The sequence below is a fragment of the Schistocerca gregaria genome, chromosome 8 (assembly GCF_023897955.1).
Source record: "Schistocerca gregaria isolate iqSchGreg1 chromosome 8, iqSchGreg1.2, whole genome shotgun sequence".
NCBI classification, from domain to species: Eukaryota; Metazoa; Arthropoda; class Insecta; order Orthoptera; family Acrididae; genus Schistocerca; species Schistocerca gregaria.
Window position 1 is genome coordinate 320,398,284 of NC_064927.1, and position 21,330 is coordinate 320,419,613.

The following is a 21,330-nucleotide window of genomic DNA, read 5'->3' on the forward strand; positions in this document are numbered from 1 at the left end:
CTACCCATCTAATCTTCAACCTTTTTGTGAGCACCACATTTCAAAAGCTCCTTTTCTCTCCTTGTCTAAAATGTTTATCGTTCTCATGTTTCACTTCCATACAGGGCTACACTCCATATAAATACTTTCAGAAAGGACTTCCTGACACTTAACTCTATAGTCAATGTTACCAAATTTCTCTTCTTCAGAAACACATTTCTTGCCATTGCCAGTCTACTTTGGCAATCGTCAGTTATTTTACTTCCCAAATAGCAAAACTCATTTAGCACTTTAAATAAGTGTCGGATTTCCTAATTTAATTCCCCCCAGCATCTCCTGATTTAATTCAACTACATTACATTGTCCTTGTTTTGCTAAATCAGTATTCAGTCATTATGTCATTAAACCTTTTGACCCACTATATTATTTAACAGTTGCCAGTGACAATAGACATTTGGTCGTTTTGCAAAAAATTTATTTAAATAAATATTCATGATTTACTGTGCCTGCATGTCAAGTGAAGTGAGGAAGCCAAAAGTCGTTTTTTCCTAGGTTGTTATGATTTGAAAGCTCCTATTCTCCTCTTTGCAACAAACATTTTACTTTTTCTGAAAAGTAATATCTCAAAAGTTATTCATATTCAAAATTTTTGTGTTCCAAAGCATTAGACTCTTAAAATGCACTTTTTTCCAAAACGCAGCAGCATAAATTTTGTTGCCTTGATTTTGCAGTTTCCAAAGATGTGTACTATCTCTAAAATAACCGTTTCGTCTGTTAATTATTCCAATTACAAAATTTGACTTTCAAGGAACTTTATTGTGCACTTTGGGAACCACCGCACACGCTCTCCCAGAAGATAGTACCAATAATTTCGCTGTTTTGTAATCACAAAATTACGAGTTAAGCAAATTTATTTCACTGTGTTTTGTATCTTGGCCCCTTTTAATTTTTCTATTTTATGTTAATATGTAAAATGAAGTAGCTTAATATTTTGCCAATTTGTAATTTTCTGTAATATGCACGTCTATAAATTAGCATAATGCACAAAACTTCAGTCAATCTGATACTCTGTTAAGCCACTTGTGGAGTATGCAAAGTGCTGACCTTTGAGATAACAGTTACTAATTACAAGTCAATCGTGATTGGTTTAAAGCAATAAATGCAAATGAAGAAACAAGTGAATTTGACTTTGTTGTGATACTATATCATTATTGTCTTCGAACAAACCTATTAATTAAGTACTTAAGATTTTTGTAGTTGAGTGTCAATGAGACTTGATATCTTTGTAAAAAATGGGCGACACACAGTAACAAAAGGCATTAAAGGCACCATTGTAATACCTGTCTCGATACTAGGGAAAGACTGATTAATTATGGTAGCCGCATAGGGAAGATCTGGCAAGAGAACCCACTAATCCATGGTGTTTGCATGTGTCTTATAGCACATTTTATGTTTTGACATGAGTGACAATGAAAGTTGAAGTCAGGTTAGGAGACATGCTTTATTAGTGTAATTCTTGAGTCAACTGCTTGAGAAAAGCAAGAATCTGGGTTTTCTTTTGCAGTCTGGCACAAATTTTAAATTGTCACGATACTTTCATATTCATAAAACTTTGTAGATTTTAATGTCCGTGTGTGAGTGCACATTTCCATAGGTGGACTGTGTTAGTAAATCTTCCTGTCTGTTAGATAATTGTGTTGTTCAGGCTCTAGTATCAAGGAGAACTGTCAGGAATGTGCTGATATTACTAAATGTTTTCAATTGATTGTTGTTTGAAGCATTGAAATTGACATTTTTCCTACAGCCTGTTATGTTGACAACAGCTTATCCAATAACTATGAAGTCATTGAAACAATTTTATACTTGATCAAGATTTACATTAATACCATTTTTAAACTTAATTTGCAGAATCTTTTTACTTTTAATCATTCAATTCTATTCCAACAACAGGTTACACTGCCCTTGTCTTGTTTCTATGTTTGGTTATGAACATACAATTGCACTGTTCTTTTGTTGTCATAACTTTGGTTATGTGGTGTTTAACATGGATCACAAAATCAGTATTTTTGTTACATTTTAGCTCGTCTTTTAGCTTTATGATTGTTGAATTGAAGACTTTATCGCTACAACCATTCTGCCCCATTTACTTTTTTCTTTCTTTTGCCAAGTTTGCGTTTTATAATACTGTCTCCAGTTCAAAGAATTATTGGGGTATGTAATTACCCCCCCCCCCCCCCCCCCTCCATGTATGCTGTATGAATTGTCAAGAACCAAATGCTAATTTTACATGTAAGAAACAGTGGTATTACATGTTCAAAATATAAACAACCTTTTTCATTTGACTGTAATATATGCAAGAACATTTTTTATTGTTCAGAAACTATGCAAAAAATCAGAACTTCTCAAGTGAAGCCTATAATAGCCTTGAGTACATGTTTAAACATCGTTTTTGTTCCAGGTGACCAGATTCGTTTTATTGCTGTGCCAGCACCAACTAAAAAACTTATGACCCTTTGGCTGGCAACACAGATTAGTGTAGCAGTTGGTTCCACACTGTTGGAGGGTGATCTCCCTCCAATTAAATGGTAAATTCATGCTGAATTATTTGTACATGATGCTTTCTGTTGTTTTCAAAGCTATTACTTGTATGGTTACTGTTTAAGAAGATTATTAATATAATGCTCAAGGAAGTTGAGACAGAGAGGTACAATTTTGAAATCAGTTTCTTGTAGTTTTTTTTATATGTAAGATTGCGTAGAAGAATTGTAATGAGGAGGTGAATTAATGACTCTGTATCTGTCAAATTTCATATTTCTTAGATAAAAAAATGTGTAATGTTGAGATGAATACCTTCAGGTTTGTAAATTGATTATATGAAGTAAAGGGACATAATGTATAACAATAAAACAAAGAGAAGAGGAATTGGCCAATTAATCAGAAACAACCATTCCCAAGTACATACAAGAATTATAAAATTAACAGATGATTTGGAAGTATTGATACCAGTAGGCAAACAGCAGGCTGAAAAATTTAGTCCCATATGAAATTGATGTAAAAAACACAAAAAATGCTGCCAACCTTATAAAAATCAGAAAATAATTCAGCCAAATTATCAGCAAATCTTATCAGCTCAGCAGGAGAATATTACAAGATCTTTGGGAGACAACTTCTGTCGTAATGCAGAGAAGTGAGTACAGAGAAATGCTGTATGCTAACCAGGTAGTGCCAAAATCATGGTAGAAGCATTCAGTATACTTTCAAAACAAACACCCCAACAAAGATGAAACAACAAGACGTAAACCACCCCTCCCCTGTCCAAGAAGCAGCACTCAAGAAACTGAAAATTTAGAAGGCATGCAGAGAAGACAAAAGTTTTCACAGAAATGTGGAAACATGGCAGTGACATAGTTTGGACACACTCCCTAGCCCCCTACACATGGCTGTATAAAAATTTGAATAACATAAAAATTCTGCAAACATTGGACCGACATATAATCCTCCTACTCCAGTAACAAGGAGACAAGAAAAATCCAGGTAACTACAGGGGTGTATCTCTATGGGACTTTTTTTACTTTGTACTTAATTATTAAATTTGTAATATCAACTTTTAATAATTTAGCTAAGAAGAATGCATCATGCAATCTTTCTGAGGTAAATGTTGTGAGAGAATCAAATATTCTTTTACAAATCGTTATTCTCTGAAAAAGCCTCTTTCTTTTGCCATGGAAGCTTAGGGCTTTACTCACGTATGACTTGAAGCGCATTCTACTTCTGCTTCTTGATTTTTGCTAATAGTTTATTGTAATCCTCCATGAGCTTGACCTCTTTTTCAACAGGATTATTTACAACTTTCAGTGGTTGACTAGATGTAGAGTATTGATAAAGTCTTTTGTACCACTGTGAATAATCTATCTTAAGGAACTTTACCCTTAAGCCAAAGCGGATGAAAATAGTTTTGTTTTATTAGAAGAAACTATTAAATCCCATTATTGATAATTCTGAGAATGAATATTTATAAATGAACCCTGGTAATATATTCATCTGATAGTTGCAGCTCATTAGTCAGTGTGTTGATTGCTTAATTTTTTATTCAGGAGACAAATTAAGATCAAAGGTGACAAATTCAGAAGACAGGTACCACAAATGTTTTTTTCAGTTTCTGTAAAGCCATACGAGAGATCATGACCAACAACCTGATATTTTTAAGGCTTTGAAGGAATGCTGAAATCCAAATACAGTGCCGTGACTGAGAAGAGGCACCAAACCACACTTCAGTGTAAGCCTTGACAAGGACAACAGAAATATCACAAACTGCATTCTCTGCTTCTGATCACTTTTGCCCTCCAACTTTGCACGATGTAGCCCTTGGAGCATGGAAAAATATTCCATGAGATGATGCTTCCCCTAGAAAGATCACATTCAACTCTAAAAATTCTCAATAACTTTCTGTAGGTTGCTGTTCTCTGAAATTATTTAAAAAAGTCTAATATATCAATGGGAAGTCAAGCCAGAATAACAACAATATGAAAAAGGATAGATTGCTACTCACCACATTAGAGAAGGCTTGAGCTCTAGGCAGACAATCTTTTCATTATCTGTGTCTGCGACCCAATGCCTCCTCTATCTGGCAATCTATCCCTCTCATACTGTTAAAATTAAATATATTCATCTACATCTACATTTATACTCCGCAAGCCACCCAACAGTGTGTGGCGGAGGGCACTTTACTTGCCACTGTCATTACCTCCCTTTTCTGTTCCAGTCGCGTATGGTTCGCAGGAAGAACGACTGTCTGAAAGCCTCCGTGCGTGCTCGAATCTCTCTAATTTTACATTTGTGATCTCCTCGGGAGGTATAAGTAGGGCGAAGCAATATATTCAATACGTCATCCAGAAATGCACCCTCTCGAAACGTGGCGAGCAAGCTACACCGCGATTCAGAGCGCCTCTCTTACAGAGTCTGCCACTTGAGTTTGCTAAATATCTCCATAACGCTATCACGGTTACCAAATAACCCTGTGACGAAACGCGCCGCTCTTCTTTGGATCTTCTCTATCTCCTCCGTCAACCCGACCTGGTACGGATCCCACACTGATGAGCAGTACTCAAGTATAGGTCGAACGAGTGTTTTGTAAGCCACCTCCTTTGTTGATGGACTGCATTTCGCTACAATTTTCTAATGCTGCAACTTCTCTGTATACTGCAGCATCATCCGCAAAAAGCCGTATGAAACCTCTGACACTATCTACTACGTCATTTATATATATTGTGGAAAGCAGTGGTCCCATAACACTCCCCTGTGGCACTCCAGAGGTTACTTTAACGTCTGTAGACATCTCTCCATTGATAACAACATGTTCTGTTTGCTAAAAACTCTTCAATCCAGCCACACAGCTGGTCTGATATTCCGTAGGCTCTTACTTTGTTTATCGAGCGACAGTGCAGAACTGTATCGAACGCCTTCCGGAAGTCAAGGAAAATAGCATATTGACTTGATTCTCAAGTGTTCCATGACTTATCCTTGATGAATTCCAATGTGGAGTTTATTATCATCAATTCCATACCAAGCATTTTGAATCTTTTTAAGGATTGTTAGATTCCTACACTTTCACCACCCATTTTTTCCTGAAAAATGTTTTTGGTACTTATAAATGTTATGTCTGCAAGGTAAATACAAGAGGTCTATTTTCAAAAAAATTGGCACTCAGAACATGTGCAAATGTGTGCACACGCACAAGCCCGCGCACACACACTCCCGTGCGTGTGCGCGCGCGCGCCAACACACACACACACACACACACACACACACACACACACACACACACACACACACACACACACACACACACACACCCCTCTCTAAAAGTTACCGTATTTTATTCTGTTGTATCAAGAACTAATATTTTAGTACAGGACTGAAGGTCAAATTTAGTGAAAGTTTCGTACACAACTTAGCTTGCTCTTTTCCAGTCCTAGATTGAAATGCAAGTACTCACATAAGCCACTGAGTACTACAATTTGAAAGAGTCACAGGAAGTCCTATCTACCATTCCATTAGTTGTTAATGATGGTAGCAGATTTACCATCCCAATGGTCATTACCAGCCTGTAATTTCTAATCCTTACATTAATTGTTAATTTCAGTAGTCTTTTCTTGCTGAGTTTCTCTAGCGACTTGTCAAATAGACCTTCTCTTGACTGCAAAATTTTCAGTATGTTGACAGCATGCTTTAATAAGCAGGATGTGAAGTATTTACCTGTCACTGATCCTGTATTTGTGAAAAGCTGCAGCAAGCTTCAGGGTTATTACAGCTTGATGCCATCTTCCCTTTTATATTTGTAATAATGGTATTTTTGAGGCAATATTATCAGTGTTCCCAGAATTTCCTCAAAATCAAATAACTCTGAATAAAAATTACTTCAGCTTGACAAAAAAAATTCAGCATATTGCTATGAGAAAAAATAAGAAAGATATAGCAGTAGCAATTTCAATCACCTAAATATAGTATCATCTAATTATTCGGGGTAATTTGGGGGAGAAGATGCACAAATAATCGAAAAACACGGATACTAAATTTTTTTTAGAACAGCTTTGTTTGAAAGTTTATGCAAGTTCTGTGCATAGACACTGTTAGATGTGTTATTTCTTAAAACAGTTCTTTGTTTTGTTTTTTTGTTCATTATTTGTGCAGTTATTTTTTCTTTACTATTGAAGCCTTGAAAACCACTTTCTTCTGTATCTGGAAGAATTTTCCTCCATGATTGACCTAGTGTATGTGGCTTGACTTCCTGCCAGGTATCAGAAATGCGTTGAATGGCATATAGAATTGTGAACTTCTAGAATGCCACCAAATCATCCTCGTCAACTAACATTCTCAGTAGAGTAGCCCAGCAGTGCTGTTTTACGAATGCAATTATGTCTTGGTCCATTGGCTGTAAAATGGCAGTCATGTTAGGAGCTAAAAACGTCGATATGATGAGACCATCATCAGGTATGATAATCATCTCACTGGAATGTGAAGAGGTGTTAATGAACAATGGGACACCCTTCTGTGGCAATCCTTTCTGTTCTAGAAATTGCTGAACTTGTGGTACAAAATGTCTGTGGAACCAGTTTTTGAAAATTGCACTATCCATTTATGCTTCTTTATGGGTGTGATAACGGACATTGAGGTCCTTAGCTGTGATGTCCTTGAATGCTCTTTTTTTCCTCAATCACTAGTAATTTCACTTTTTGGTTCCCAGAAATATTAAAGTGTATAAAATTGTGTGTTCTGTAGATGACTTCTATCCAAGAGTACGAACTTCACTCTGGAAAGTAAGGGCTCTGGCTGGGAGACATTTCCAATACAGACCACATTATAAATTTAGTCTGGATGGAAATTCTCTTCTTCCACAAATTTTTGGTGCTCTTACCAGAAGGAATCAGCCACCACAACATTTGAAATAAGTGCTCTCCTTGCACATTAGGTATGCAAATTCTGTGAATTTTAAATCTGCTTAACCATGCAGATATGGCGTTAAATTCTCGATCTAACCCTACAGCTTCAAGAAAAAAAAAAATATATTTTTTTTTTTGGCGCAAGCAGTACCTGAAACAGTGACAACTTCTGCTCATTTTCGGCTAAACCATTGCAAAAGAATAGAATCTAATTCGTCAAGTGCAGACCCTTCATGCTTTTTTGTGCAGACAATCCAGAACTGGTACACATTTCCTGACAAAATCCTATATTTTGTTCTTATTGTTGATACATTCTGGTATGATAGGTAGCACTTAGTTTCGCAGCAGTTTTCTCTTCCTCAAATCTTTTAGTGAATTATAATTTTTATTTTAATGTCAACACATTTCTTTATTTTTTTCTATCATCTCTTTTGCAGATTTCTCTTAACTTGTTTCATTGACACTTCCAATTAACATCAGAAAACAGTTCATTTTAAATTTTTACACAAAAGGTTGGCCAATAACACAAAGAACAATCTCTGTTATCACATAGCAGATGTTCAAACAATGGAAATGGCATGTATTGTCATGTGGCGGGTTGTTTAATTCTGTTAGTTAGAGAAAAACATTGCACTTTTTTTTAAACCACCTAGGTAATTGGGAGTAAACTGTAAATGTAAAGTTATCATCATTGAATGAACAGTGGACTTTGCAAATTTGCAAATACATACAAAAATGTTTAATAAATACATAAATAAATTACTTACAAAATTCATGAATTTTGTATTTGCCATAATCTTGCCTCTTTCTAGATAATTGTACTGCATTCTTCTCTCTTTCTGAAGTAACTGGTAATGATTTCTCACTTGAACCCCAGCCATTCCTTCAACTGTCGGTTTATTGTGTTTATAATAATAATATTTAAAGCAGTAACATGGGGATGTCAAAGGATCATCAGTTTTTTTGAACGATATCTGTTTCTTATGTCTGACGATCTTCCAGCATGTTTTCGTAGTTATCTCCAGCATTGATACAGATCTTCTAATTTTTGTATGCTCTTTCTCAACTCGCATGTCAGAATCTGCAATTTTTCCAATACATCAAGACTTCCTACGCAGATAGTGTGACACTTTAGTGCAGCATTAGTTTAAACACCTAAACACCTTTCCTCCTTTTTTTATATGGGGGGGGGGGGGAGGGGGTGGAGAGAGAGAGAGAGAGAGAGAGAGAGAGAGAGAGAGAGAGAGAGAGAGAGAGAGTGGGGAGGCACTTTGCTTCCAGTTGTTTCATGAAAGTGATATTCAAGTAAATAAAATTCTTCCCTTGACAGTCGAAAGTCTATGTTAGTCATAAAAGGGAATGAGGTGGCTCTCTCCTCCTCACTTTGGGTGGGTCACTGACCACTCATGTCATCCCTTCAAAGTGATCTGTGGCATGAGAACTCATTCTGTTAAGAATGCTGAAGTGACCAATTTAGTTACATTACTTAATGAAAGAATTTGTCATGAAGAAGCAATTTTTATAAGGGTGATAATTTTATTTTTATGAATTTTCTGGCTTTGAAGGTCCAGGGGTACTCATTATCCAGCTGAGCAGGGCCATCCATTATCTAAATGAACCCAAATTTTACAAAGCTTGTTCTCACATGGGATGAAACCACGTGAAGATGTAGCACAAGAAAAATGCCATATAAGAGCCACCCCATTGCACGGCCATGTAACATTAGTCAGCTATCTGTGATACTATTATTATATACACCAATATAAATAGTCACTCATGTCAAGTGTGTTAATATTACATATACAAGTCTCGTGTTCTTGTGAATATGTGCAAAGTAAATACACAGTGTGATGCCTTGTAACTAACGCATCTGGGTGCACAAGATAAATAAAAAGAAAAAAAAAACTTAATATGCAGCATCTAAAATGCATTTTTTCTTTTGAACAACTGTAATTTACAAACATCTGCTGTGAAAATGGCTACACAAGAAACTTACTAGTAGATGATATGTGTACCAAGTTTGGTTGAAATCAATCCAGTGCTTTAAGAGATGTGGAACCATTTTTTTTTTTATTTGTCGTGATTTCCATCATGAAGAAGACACTGTCGCCACAATAATGCAATATCCAGAATAGGAGCCAATATCTGTTATGGAAGGAAATGCAAATCTGGATTAGTGAACTTCTTTGTGGCCTTATTTGGCATAAATAAAAATAATCCCTATATAAAAAAAAATTACTGTCTGGGAAGAACCACTGAGGGCTAGTAACCACCCACCTATCAAAGTAGTAGAGGTAGTGTTAGGGTTGGGGGTGAAAGATCTGTGTAGCACATGATATGAGAATACCCATACTTAAGTCACCCAGTATTTGAGAATGAAAGCATTTAGAAACTTGCAACAAACTTAACAAATAATCATGAAACTTTTCCTTACTGCTGGCCCCACGAAGTGCTGAAAGGAAAAAATCAATTGCATACTACAATTTCGCCGCTCAGGCCATAAAACTGCTGCATGACACATGAAATTTTAATTTATTACCTCTTTACTATAACTTTTTATTTCATGACACATTTTGCAGATGGTATTCACATATAACACTGAATGTAGCACACAAATTGCATCATTGTACGGCACTTAGTTCAGGAGATATGACATCATAAACACTGAGTTGCCTGTGAAACTACCACATCATGCAAAACATATAAATTTATTACTTTGTTGCTACTAACTCTTATTTGCAACACCTTTTCCAGGCAGTATCCACATATGCTGCTGAATGTGCCTAGAAAAGTATATCATCGTACAACACATACAAGTAGTTCAGGAGATATGATGTCATAAACACTGTAATGCATGGGAAACTGTCAAGTCAAACATGACATTTTTAACCAATACTTATTTACTAATACCTCTATTCACAGCACAATCCACCAGATGTACCTGCAAAATTATATCATTGTACAGCACATTGTTCAGGAGATTTGTTGTCGTAAGCATTGAGCTGTGTGAAAATGAAACTGCATATATACAGGTGAAATGAAATACATGTAATAATACACATGAAGTTTGTTACATATTTGTGAAATATATTTGACGTATGCATATGTGGGCAAAGGCAAGTGTAAAACACTCATCCTAAACCCTGGAAACGATTTTAATCAAATTTGGCGCACATACGTGGAAGGAAATCTACAGGTATGAGAACCACAGGCCTCCTATTGAGGTGTGTGTGATAATGTGGAGAGAGAAGAGAGAGCAAGGAGATGGAAAGACAGCAAGGGAGGAGGAGGATGGGGAGGGGGAGGAGAGGAGAAGATGCAGACAGAAAGAGAAAAGGAGAAGGAAATGTACAGACAGGAGAGGAAGAGAGATGAGGGAGGAGGAGATGAACAAACAGAAGAGGATGAAGAAATGGACAGAGGAAGCAAAGTTGAGGAGATGGACACAGATAGGAAAGGGGAGGAGATAGGCAGGCAGACAGGCAGAGGGGGAGAAGAAAGTGGACAGAGAGAGAGGGGGGGGGGGAGATGAGATGGGCAGAAGGAGGGGATGAGGAGGAGGAGGAGATGGACAGAGGGGGGGAGGAGCATATGGACAGAGGGGTAAGGAGTAAAGTGACAGATAGAGGGAGAGGAGGAGATGGACAGTGAGTGGGGGTGGAGGAGGTGAACAAAGAGACAGAGATGGGAAAGGAGGAGATGGACTGGTAGAAGGTTGGAATAAATACATACCCAGCAAAGCCGAGTACTCATCTAGTTATGGTATCTAGTAACATCAACAGACGTACTAACACAAAATTTCAGATGTGTGTATTTATGCAATTCTTATGTTGTTTGAAGAATATTTGGCCTTCAGTAAGTACATTTCAATGGAAAGAAGTTATTTTGGAATAAAAATATTTCTTCTGTATCAGTGCTGAACTCAGTAATAATGGGTATTGATTGATATGGTTATTAATGGAGGTGAGTAGTGCATACATGCTGCCCAGTGACAAGTCTAGATGTCTCCCATTATAATTTGTTCTTTTGGTCCATTTCTGATCACCTTGTTGTTGAGCATTAAAGCCCAATCGCTATATCTTGCCTTCCCAAAGCCTAATCTTGCTTCATTTTTCCCAATACTTGGGAGACAGAGTAACAATTTCAGTAGATTTGATTAACAAGTGAGTATACAGAATAAAAGTACAGAAGTCAAGTATGCATATGGCAGAGTACCGGAATGACATCGGTGGGCCATCTGCACCAGCAGACTGGTTAGAAAAGCTGAAACACAAATGTATGTTGTGTTATCATGGATAAATATAAAATGTAGTGATAGTCTTATTTCTCAAAATAGCAGTCACTCTTGTGTGTATTCTACTTGATGTTTTGAATGAACTGCTCCTGTTTGTTTCATACTCCTCTTTTTACATTTGTACCCACTTCCTTACTACTTGCTGGTTTGTGAGCTTAAGCACAAAGCTGAATGTAGTCCTCATCCTGGTTGGAATTTCCGGTATAACCCCCTTGAGTTGTAGAAATGCTCACAGTTAGTATACTGCTTATAAGTATTATCCCTTTAAGTACTACTTTTTTGGGCTCAAATTTTAAGCCCACAGTGATTGTCATGAGACCGAAATATTTTACCACTTAATGGACATCTTGTGACTAGGTGCTTTATCATCACCCTTTTCTCATTCATCCTTTTCAAAACTTCAATCAGCGTATTATAATGTTCTATACATATCTTTCAACTTCTCACAAATATTATCGATTTACAGAACTAACTTTCCATTTAAGATGGTTCATGTAGATATTTCTAAGGTTCCTTTGAAAATAGAGACCAATAATAGAATCTGAATGGGAATATATGGAATTGACAACATCAGTCTTGAAATAAGCATGTACTGAAATGATGCAGTTTTATATTCAGTGTTTATTTTTAGTACCTTGCAGTAATATTCGTCATACTACCGTGTTTTACTCTAGTAAACAGTGTTGGTAACTCTCCACAAGACTATATGTGTAGAGATCCTAAGTGAATGCTCCTAATGAATATTGAATTAGTGAAAACTTAATTATATTTTCATTTAAAAATTAATAATAAGTTCATATCACACAATGTAAATGTGCAATACATTGAGGTGTATGTGATAATTTTTAGACTACTGTAGCCACGCATAATCAAACAGGAAATTAGTTGACACATTCTTTATGTTGATTGCGTTATTGTGCTGAAGATATGTGGAAGTGAAATTTTATGTAGCACTCACGTTATTTGATATTGTTAACACACACACACACACACACACACACACACACACACACACACACACACACACACACATTGAGTCTTTTACCTGGAATATCATTGCCTGGAGTAGAACTGTTTTCAATAATGAGACCTGCTTGGAACTGAGCACTTACGACTAGTGCAATGATATTCTGTGCCCCATTTTGTTGCCCTTCAAGGCAAGCCATCCTGGGCTTACATTTCAGCAAGATAATGCCCATCCACACATGGCAAGATTTTCTATCAGTGTGGTCACCAGACAAATTCCCAATTGAGCATAATGGCAGGGCCCTCCAACTAGCTTGGGATTTTGACGATTTATCATGTGACTTGGACAGAATGTGGTGCAGTATCTGTCAGAAGGACATCCAACAACTCCATCAATTCAGCCAAACAACTGCGTGCACCAGGGTCTGAGATGGACCAACACATTACTGACCTGCTCAATTTCTGAAGCTCTTCCTCCTGAATAAATCATCCAGTTTTTTCCAAAATTGTAATCATTTGCTCGTCTGTATATTTACATCACATCTGCCGATTTCTGTTCCATTTGGATAATTCCTTCATGGTACACCATTTCTTTTTTTTCTTTAGGGTGTATTTCAACGACTGAAGCAGCTATCTTCTTCAGATGTTGCTAGTTTTCTTCGTATTTGTATGTGCTGCCAGGCTTCCAACTGACAGTGTTCTATTGTAGTGTTTGAGCCACTGTTTATAGCAGAGAGAGTTCGATTGCTGGTGCCCATTATGCTTTGATGCATCAAAGTGTATCTTACGATCCCTGTACGTCAGTACATGAGGTCTGTCTGATCTTGGTTTAGCTGTGGTTGTTCTTTCACTTTTCCACTTCCCAGTCACATCACTAAGAGTCAACTTTTGCTGCTTTAGAAGGTTTGAAATGTCCCTGATGGATTGATTATTGAGGTGACATCCAGTGATTAGTCCTTGGTCAAAGTCACTGAGCCCTCCTGACTGACCATTCTGAGTGGTAGCTTCCTTTTTAGTGTACCTAAATTCATTTGCATTAACATTTTCCTCTTTGAATTTATTATAAATTTTCATTCCCATGTATTGAGGTGCCTGGGTATAGAGTTTGAGTTGGTAGGTGGGAAGTATAAACTTTCCTTGTTATCTCCTCAGATGTTTGTTTCTGTGTCTTCTTCCTCCTCCTCTTCCTCATCCTCCTCCTCCTCCTTTTGAAACTTTCATCCACAAATCCTTTTCCAAGCTTCTCCTCCTGTTGCAGTCCTTCTTGGTTTGCATAATCTTTTACCTGGTCTCTTCATGTTGTTTGTGGCCTTACAATTGGTCTTCATTCAGATTCTGTCCATTCTAGTGCTCTTCTCAGAAACCTTTCTCATCCCATTCTTTTAATGCGGCCAAACCATTTAAGTCTGTTACTACCCACAGTTTCTTTTGAGGACATGATCTGCAGGGTGCTTCATAATGTTTAATTCCTTACCCTGTCCCTTCCTGTGTTACCCAGGATCCCCCACTGAAAGAGCATTTATGTCGTTTGTATTCTGCTGAGATCTTTCTTTGTCCAAGTCCAACACTCTGATCCATAGGTCAGAATTGGCAGATAATATGATTTCTACATCATATCTTTGTTTTGGCAGGTATTTTCCAATTTCTTCATTATGTCCATACACAATAATAAAATAACAAGCAATTTTCTATTATCTCTGAAATTACATCCTTGATGTTTCCTTTCTTGGTTCATTTACTTCCTAGATATTTGAGTGCATCTACTCCTTTAATAATTTTCCAATTGCAAGTTACATCCTTCATTTTTCCTGATGACTTTCATTATTTCACTTTCTGTTCAGCTTATTTCTATTCTTTCTTCTTCAGTTTCTCTCTTCCAAGTATTTAGTTGGTCTCCCAATTTCTGCTCATTTTCTTCCCAAATCATAACATTGTGACCATTTACCCACTTTTTTTTTCTTTGATTTTTGTCCTCAGTGTTGACGTACTCACCCCCACATACACATTTAATATGGGCAGTGCACTATTGTTTAACTTTCGATAAGTCTCATTAAGAGTTTGCAGGTGAACATCCACATTCTGCCAGAATAGTTTACTATTGAACATCTGTGAGCAGTAAAAACCTAACACACAGTTCTTGAAGAATAACGAGGTGCATATGGAACAGACACTGTCATTGTTTTAACATATGGCCTAATTGTGTTACATTTATTTCACGGATGCATTGTTGTTGATCTAACCAATATAGGTTCCTCGTCTGAAACTTGGCTGTGGAATGACTGTCTCATGACCAAAAACCGGGCTTTTATATATCCTCACAATAATAGATGCTGAAACTACACAATTGCTTGAAGTTTAATTTACAGAAATTACAATTAAAACTTAAATCATTAAATTAACTGAATACATTGAAAAATTCTTTCCTTTTAACAGTTTCTTGTACTACAAGGTTTTTGGCCGAATTATTTGTTTAAATGATGAAATTAACATACATAGTTTTTGACAAAACAGTTAATTACTTTGGAATTAATGAAGAGCTGGCTTTACTAACATGTTTTCGAATAGAGGCAAACAGATACTTTAAGATTACTAGTATTTCCTCTTCCAAATGTTTACAATTATTACAGAATTTATATTTGTTTAGAAGTCAACAATAAAATTTAAGTTACAAACCAATTACTGATTTCACCCTATAAAAAATAGTAGCTAGGAATAGTTGAAATAAATTAGAAAATAAATTACAGGCATAAAACTAAGCACAAAATTAGATCTGGTGCTTTATTCTTTAACACTGTGGGCCAACCTTTATCTTTTATGGAAATGTATATTATACTCACGTATGCAAATGGTAATTAGTTAAAAGTGAAAAAAACAAATTTAAGGAGGCAGATGGCAAAACAGGAGGGGAAGTAAAAATATTGCAGGTTGCTTCGTCACATCACCCCCTCATTGGATTGACCAGATAGATATTGCAAATAGCTGACTGGGTAATTCAATGACCACAAGTGACCCCAGACATTGGGTTTAACAATCTGTACAAAAAATTCCTATGTATAGGAACTGGGCATATGAAAATCCTCATACAAAATATTTACATACAGTGTATTGTACAGTTTCACAAAATATCCACAAGTTAATTTCAGTTAGATGTCCACACCTTTAACAGTTCCAAGTTGCAGTTAGTAAGGAAATGCATTGCTACCAGTTTCCTTGGTGGTGGTTCTCCTCTGTCTCAGTACATGGAGGGGGAGGAAAAAAAACACACGGACAAAATACCCTATTTTAGTACACTAACATTTACTTTTAAGTAAGCCTAAAAAATGTTTAACAGTAATGGTAACGATAGTCATTACATCATAAATAAATACATTACATAGTTCTCATAGCATTACAGTACTAAAATTGACTGTAGTGTGAAAGGTGGTGACTAGAAAAAATGTTAAAATCGAGGCACATTACACTACAAAGCATTACTCTGAGTCATAATTCTGTCTGAAACTGGTTAAACCTGTAAGACTTGTGTTTCTTTCCCATTTGCAAAATATTACCTTAGTGACTGAAATATGTACATTACCTCTAGTATGAATTCGAGATGTGCAGTAGCATAGATATACTAATTATTACGTTATGAAAAAAGCATAGTCACTGTCACATAACTTAATTACTACTCAAATCAAAATGAAGGGGATGGAAGTTGTACCAAATTGTAGCCCCACTTGTCTTCTCAACTCTGAGCACCACTCTCATTCAACCAGAAAATTAAATCAACCAAATAGTGGGCCTTGTAGTGCTTCTAGAATTTCTGCATAAGTTTTAGAATCATTCAGCCTTCTATCATCTCGAACACATGATATTTTAAATATAAGTGTGAGAGAGTATACCTAGTGCGAGTCGCCTGTCTGTGTGTGCAGGTCCGAAGTGTGTAACAAGAAGATCGTAGACATGGCGGTCGAACGGCACCAACAAGTGTTTGCCAGTCACGCCATGGAAGCCGTAGTGAAAAAACAAGGAGTGTTTATGTATTCTGTGCTGTTTTATAACTTTGAATATTGTAGTGGTAAAAAAGAACAGTTGAAATATTGTTAATTATTGTTTATTTTGGACATGGAGAGGGTAAGACATGTTTTCAGATTCAGAATGAGAATGGACTTGGGTTTTAAATCAACCATTTCTTATGTGTAAATGAACTCTGTTTTTAAGGTTTGGACACACGAAGAGACTTACTTGATAGTGGTTGTTTACGTGGAGAATGAGTTTTCTAAAAGTTTAATGTTCAAATATATGTTGTGAAGTTAAGCAAAAGAAACTGTATATGTATGCTTATTTTTATAAGTAGAAAGAGTCTCAAGAAATTCCTGTTCCTAGCGATATACTTCGGAGAAGAAGAGAAAAGGAGGTTGCAGCAGCAAGCTAACCAGCAACGAATGTCGGCTGACCATCTCGAGTAAGTCTATCGTTTAAGAAGTGGGATTTTGCACACATACTTCACCACCTTAAGTCGTCCAAAGTGTTAGAATGTAGCAACCATGATAGGACAGAAGAAAACAGGAATTCTGAGATGAAAATGAGATAAGAAGATGTTAGGTGTTGTCATAAAACCGAGCATAACAAGACAAAAGAACTAGTTCATGTAATTGGATTCTGCCTAAAAATTCAAATGGTGAAAATTAGTAAATGCAAAACAGGGAAGATGTAAGAAAGTACTAGTGTTAAAATAAATGAGAGAAGATCTCAACATATTAGACTAAGAAGAGAGACGCCGAGAACAATTCGACTGAGAAAATCTGGTGTAAGGAGTATACTGCTTTCACACATTGTGAGTAAGCAGATGCAGAAACCAGCATCTGATGCCGCAGGCACCAGTTGCTGTCCACCGGTGCTAACCTGCTTCCACATCCACTCACCAACGCGTACATAGAAACCAACAACCGATGCCACTGGCACCAGTTACTGTTCACCGATGCTGTTTACACATCCGCTTGCTGATGCGGCCTAAACTTTGTCAGGTGAGCATAAAACAGAACTTCATTGTTTTAGTACAAACTAGTAAGAGCTGTTAAGTGAACAATATTACCGTAGTATACTCAAGAGTTGAAATTTAAAAAAAAAAATAATTACTAGGTCTAAAGCTAATAAGAATATAGATAACTGAGGACAAATGGGGAAAAAAACTCAAGAACAAGCTATAGCCATCAAAGTTAGTAAAGAGACGTCAGACTGGTCTGAATTAGTAAATTTAATTAAAGCCCAGAGGGCAGATTCAGTGGCCTTACGAACAGAACTAGATGAAGCTTCTAATGTTCAGAATGAAACTCTAAAAAAAGATCTAGGCTCAGTAAATTCTCAATTAAATTTGGTAAATGCCAAAGTAGAATCGCAGAGCAAAGAATTTGACGCTGTAAAGCAGGGGTTGCATACTTTAAAAGAGTGCATCGATAAGCAAGATAAGTTAATGCCAATAATCCAGTCGCAAATTACAGGCATTAATGCACAAGTAGATAATGTAGAAAGAAACTTCAAAGAAAAACTAACGAACTCAGACATTATAAATGTAAGTAGTCTGGAGGAGCAGATAGAGGAACTTATAGATCAGAAAGTCACTGAGAGAATAACATCCAGGAATGCATCGCCTGTCGCTTCTTCTGAATTTACTGATACCAGGAAGAGCATAGACGAACTCTGGAGTGAATTCAAACTTATCCAGAATAGAATAGAATATAGAATAACTTCACCTAATGGTAAGACAGAGATTTAGGAACCAGGTTTTAAGTTGTAAGACATTTCCAGGGGCAGATGTGGACTCTGACCACAATCTATTGGTTATGACCTGTAGATTAAAACTGAAGAAACTGCAAAAATGTGGGAAATTAAGGAGATGGGACCTGGATAAACTGAAAGAACCAGAGGTTGTACAGAGTTTCAGGGCGAGCATAAGGGAACAATTGACAGGAATAGGGGAAATAAATACAGTAGAAGAAGAATGGGTAGCTCTGAGGGATGAAGTAGTGAAGGGAGCAGAGGATAAAGTAGGTAAAAAGACGAGGGCTGCTAGAAATCCTTGGGTAACAGAAGAAATATTGAATTTAATTGATGAAAGGAGAAAATATAAAAATGCAGTAAATGAAGCAGGCAAAAAGGAATACAAACGTCTCAAAAATGAGATTGACAGGAAGTGCAAAATGGCTAAACAGGGATGGCTAGAGGACAAATGTAAGGATGTAGAAGCTTATCTCACTAGGGGTAAGATAGATACTGCCTACAGGAAAATTAAAGAGACCTTTGGAGAGAAGAGAACCACATGTATGAATATCAAGAGCTCAGATGGCAACCCAGTTCTAAGCAAAGAAGGGAAAGCGGAAAGGTGGAAGGAGTATATAGAGGGTCTATACAAGGGCGATGTACTTGAGGACAATATTATGGAAATGGAAGAGGATGTAGATTAAGACGAAATGGGAGATACGATACTGCGTGAAGAGTTTGACAGAGCACTGAAACACCTAAGTCGAAACAAGGCCCCCGGAGTAGACAACATTCCATTAGAACTACTGACGGCCTTGGGAGAGCCAGTCATGACAAAACTCTACCAGCTGGTGAGCAAGATGTATGAGGCAGGCGAAATATCCTCAGACTTCAAGAAGAATATAATAATTCCAATCCCAAAGAAAGCAGGTGCTGACAGATGTGAAAATTACCAAACTATCAGTTTAATAAGTCACAGCTGCAAAGTACTAACGCGAATTTTTTTACAGATGAATGGAAAAACTGGTTGAAGCCGACCTCGTGGAAGATCCGTTTGGATTCTGTAGAAATGTTGGAACATGTGAGGCAATTCTGACGCTACGACTTATCTTAGAAGAAAGATTAAGAAAAGGCAAACCTATGTTTCTAGCATTTGTAGACTTAGAGAAAGCTTTTGACAATGTTGACTGGAATACTCTCTTTCAAATTCTGAAGGTGGCAGGGGTAAAATACAGGGAGCGAAAGGCTAGTTACAATTTGTACAGAAACCAGATGGCAATCATAAGAGTCGAGGGGCATGAAAGGGAAGCAGTGGTTGGGAAAGGAGTGAGACAGGGTTGTAGCCTCTCCCTGATGTTTTTCAATCTGTATATTGAGCAAGCAGTAAAGGAAACAAAAGAAAAAAATTGGAGTAGGTATTAAAATTCATGGAGAAGAACTAAAAACTTTGAGGTTCGCCGATGACATTGTAATTCTGTCAGAGATGGCAAAGGACTTGGAAGAGCAGTTGAACGGAATGGACAGTGTCTTGAAAGGAGGATATAAGATGAACATCAACAAAAGCAAAACGAGGATAATGGAATGTAGTCAAATTAAATCGGGTGATGCTGAGGGAATTAGATTAGGAAATGAGACACTTAAAGTAGTAAAGGAGTTTTGCTATTTAGGAAGTAAAATAACTGATGATGGTCGAAGTAGAGAGGATATAAAATGTAGACTGGCAATGGCAAGGAAAGCATTTCTGAAGAAGAGAAATTTGTTAACATCGAATATACACTCCTGGAAATGGAAAAAAAGAACACATTGACACCAGTGTGTCAGACCCACCATACTTGCTTCGGACACTGCGAGAGGGCTGTACAAGCAATGATCACACGCACGGCACAGCGGACACACCACGAACCGCGGTGTTGGCCGTCGAATGGCGCTAGCTGCGCAGCATTTGTGCACCGCCGCCGTCAGTGTCAGCCAGTTTGCCGTGGCATACGGAGCTCCATCGCAGTCTTTAACACTGGTAGCATGCCGCGACAGCGTGGACGTGAACCGTATGTGCAGTTGACGGACTTTGAGCGAGGGCGTGTAGTGGGCATGCGGGAGGCCGGGTGGACGTACCGCCGAATTGCTCAACACGTGGGGCGTGAGGTCTCACAGTACATCGATGTTGTCGCCAGTGGTCGGCGGAAGGTGCACGTGCCCGTCGACCTGGGACCGGACCGCAGCGACGCACGGATGCACGCCAAGACCGTAGGATCCTACGCAGTGCCGTAGGGGACCGCACCGCCACTTCCCAGCAAATTAGGGACACTGTTGCTCCTGGGGTATCGGCGAGGACCATTCGCAACCGTCTCCATGAAGCTGGGCTACGGTCCCGCATACCGTTAGGCCGTCTTCCGCTCACGCCCCAACATCGTGCAGCCCGCCTCCAGTGGTGTCGCGACAGGCGTGAATGGAGGGACGAATGGAGACGTGTCGTCTTCAGCGATGAGAGTCGCTTCTGCCTTGGTGCCAATGGTGGTCGTATGCGTGTTTGGCGCCGTGCAGGTGAGCGCCACAATCAGGACTGCATACGACCGAGGCACACCCGGCATCATGGTATGGGGAGTTATCTCCTACACTGGCCGTACACCTCTGGTGATCGTCGAGGGGACACTGAATAGTGCACGGTACATCCAAACCGTCATCAAACCCATCGTTCTACCATTCCTAGACCGGCAAGGGAACTTGCTGTTCCAACAGGACAATGCACGTCCGCGTGTATCCCATGCCACCCAACGTGCTCTAGAAGGTGTAAGTCAACTACCCTGGCCAGCAAGATCTCCGGATCTGTCCCCCATTGAGCATGTTTGGGACTGGATGAAGCGTCGTCTCACGCGGTCTGCACATCCAGCACGAACGCTGGTCCAACTGAGGCGC

At 38.0% G+C, this 21,330-nt stretch overlaps 1 protein-coding gene across 6 annotated transcripts in view; it reads left to right on the forward strand.

Annotated features, from left to right (window-relative positions):
- The window catches only part of LOC126284262 (uncharacterized), a 160,379-nt gene that overhangs the window by 58,920 nt on the left and 80,129 nt on the right, over nucleotides 1-21,330 (forward strand). For 4 of the 6 annotated variants that reach the window (XR_007551458.1, XM_049983069.1, XM_049983071.1 and 1 more), the window contains exon 4: nucleotides 2,438-2,564. Coding sequence is in view for 3 of the 6 variants with exons in the window: in XM_049983069.1 (XP_049839026.1) it covers nucleotides 2,438-2,564 (127 nt within the window). In the remaining 3 variants the exon portion in view is untranslated. Of the gene's footprint in view, nucleotides 1-2,437; nucleotides 2,565-16,589; nucleotides 17,685-21,330 lie in introns of all 6 variants that reach the window. The other 2 variants (XR_007551456.1, XR_007551457.1) reach the window with 2 other exon arrangements.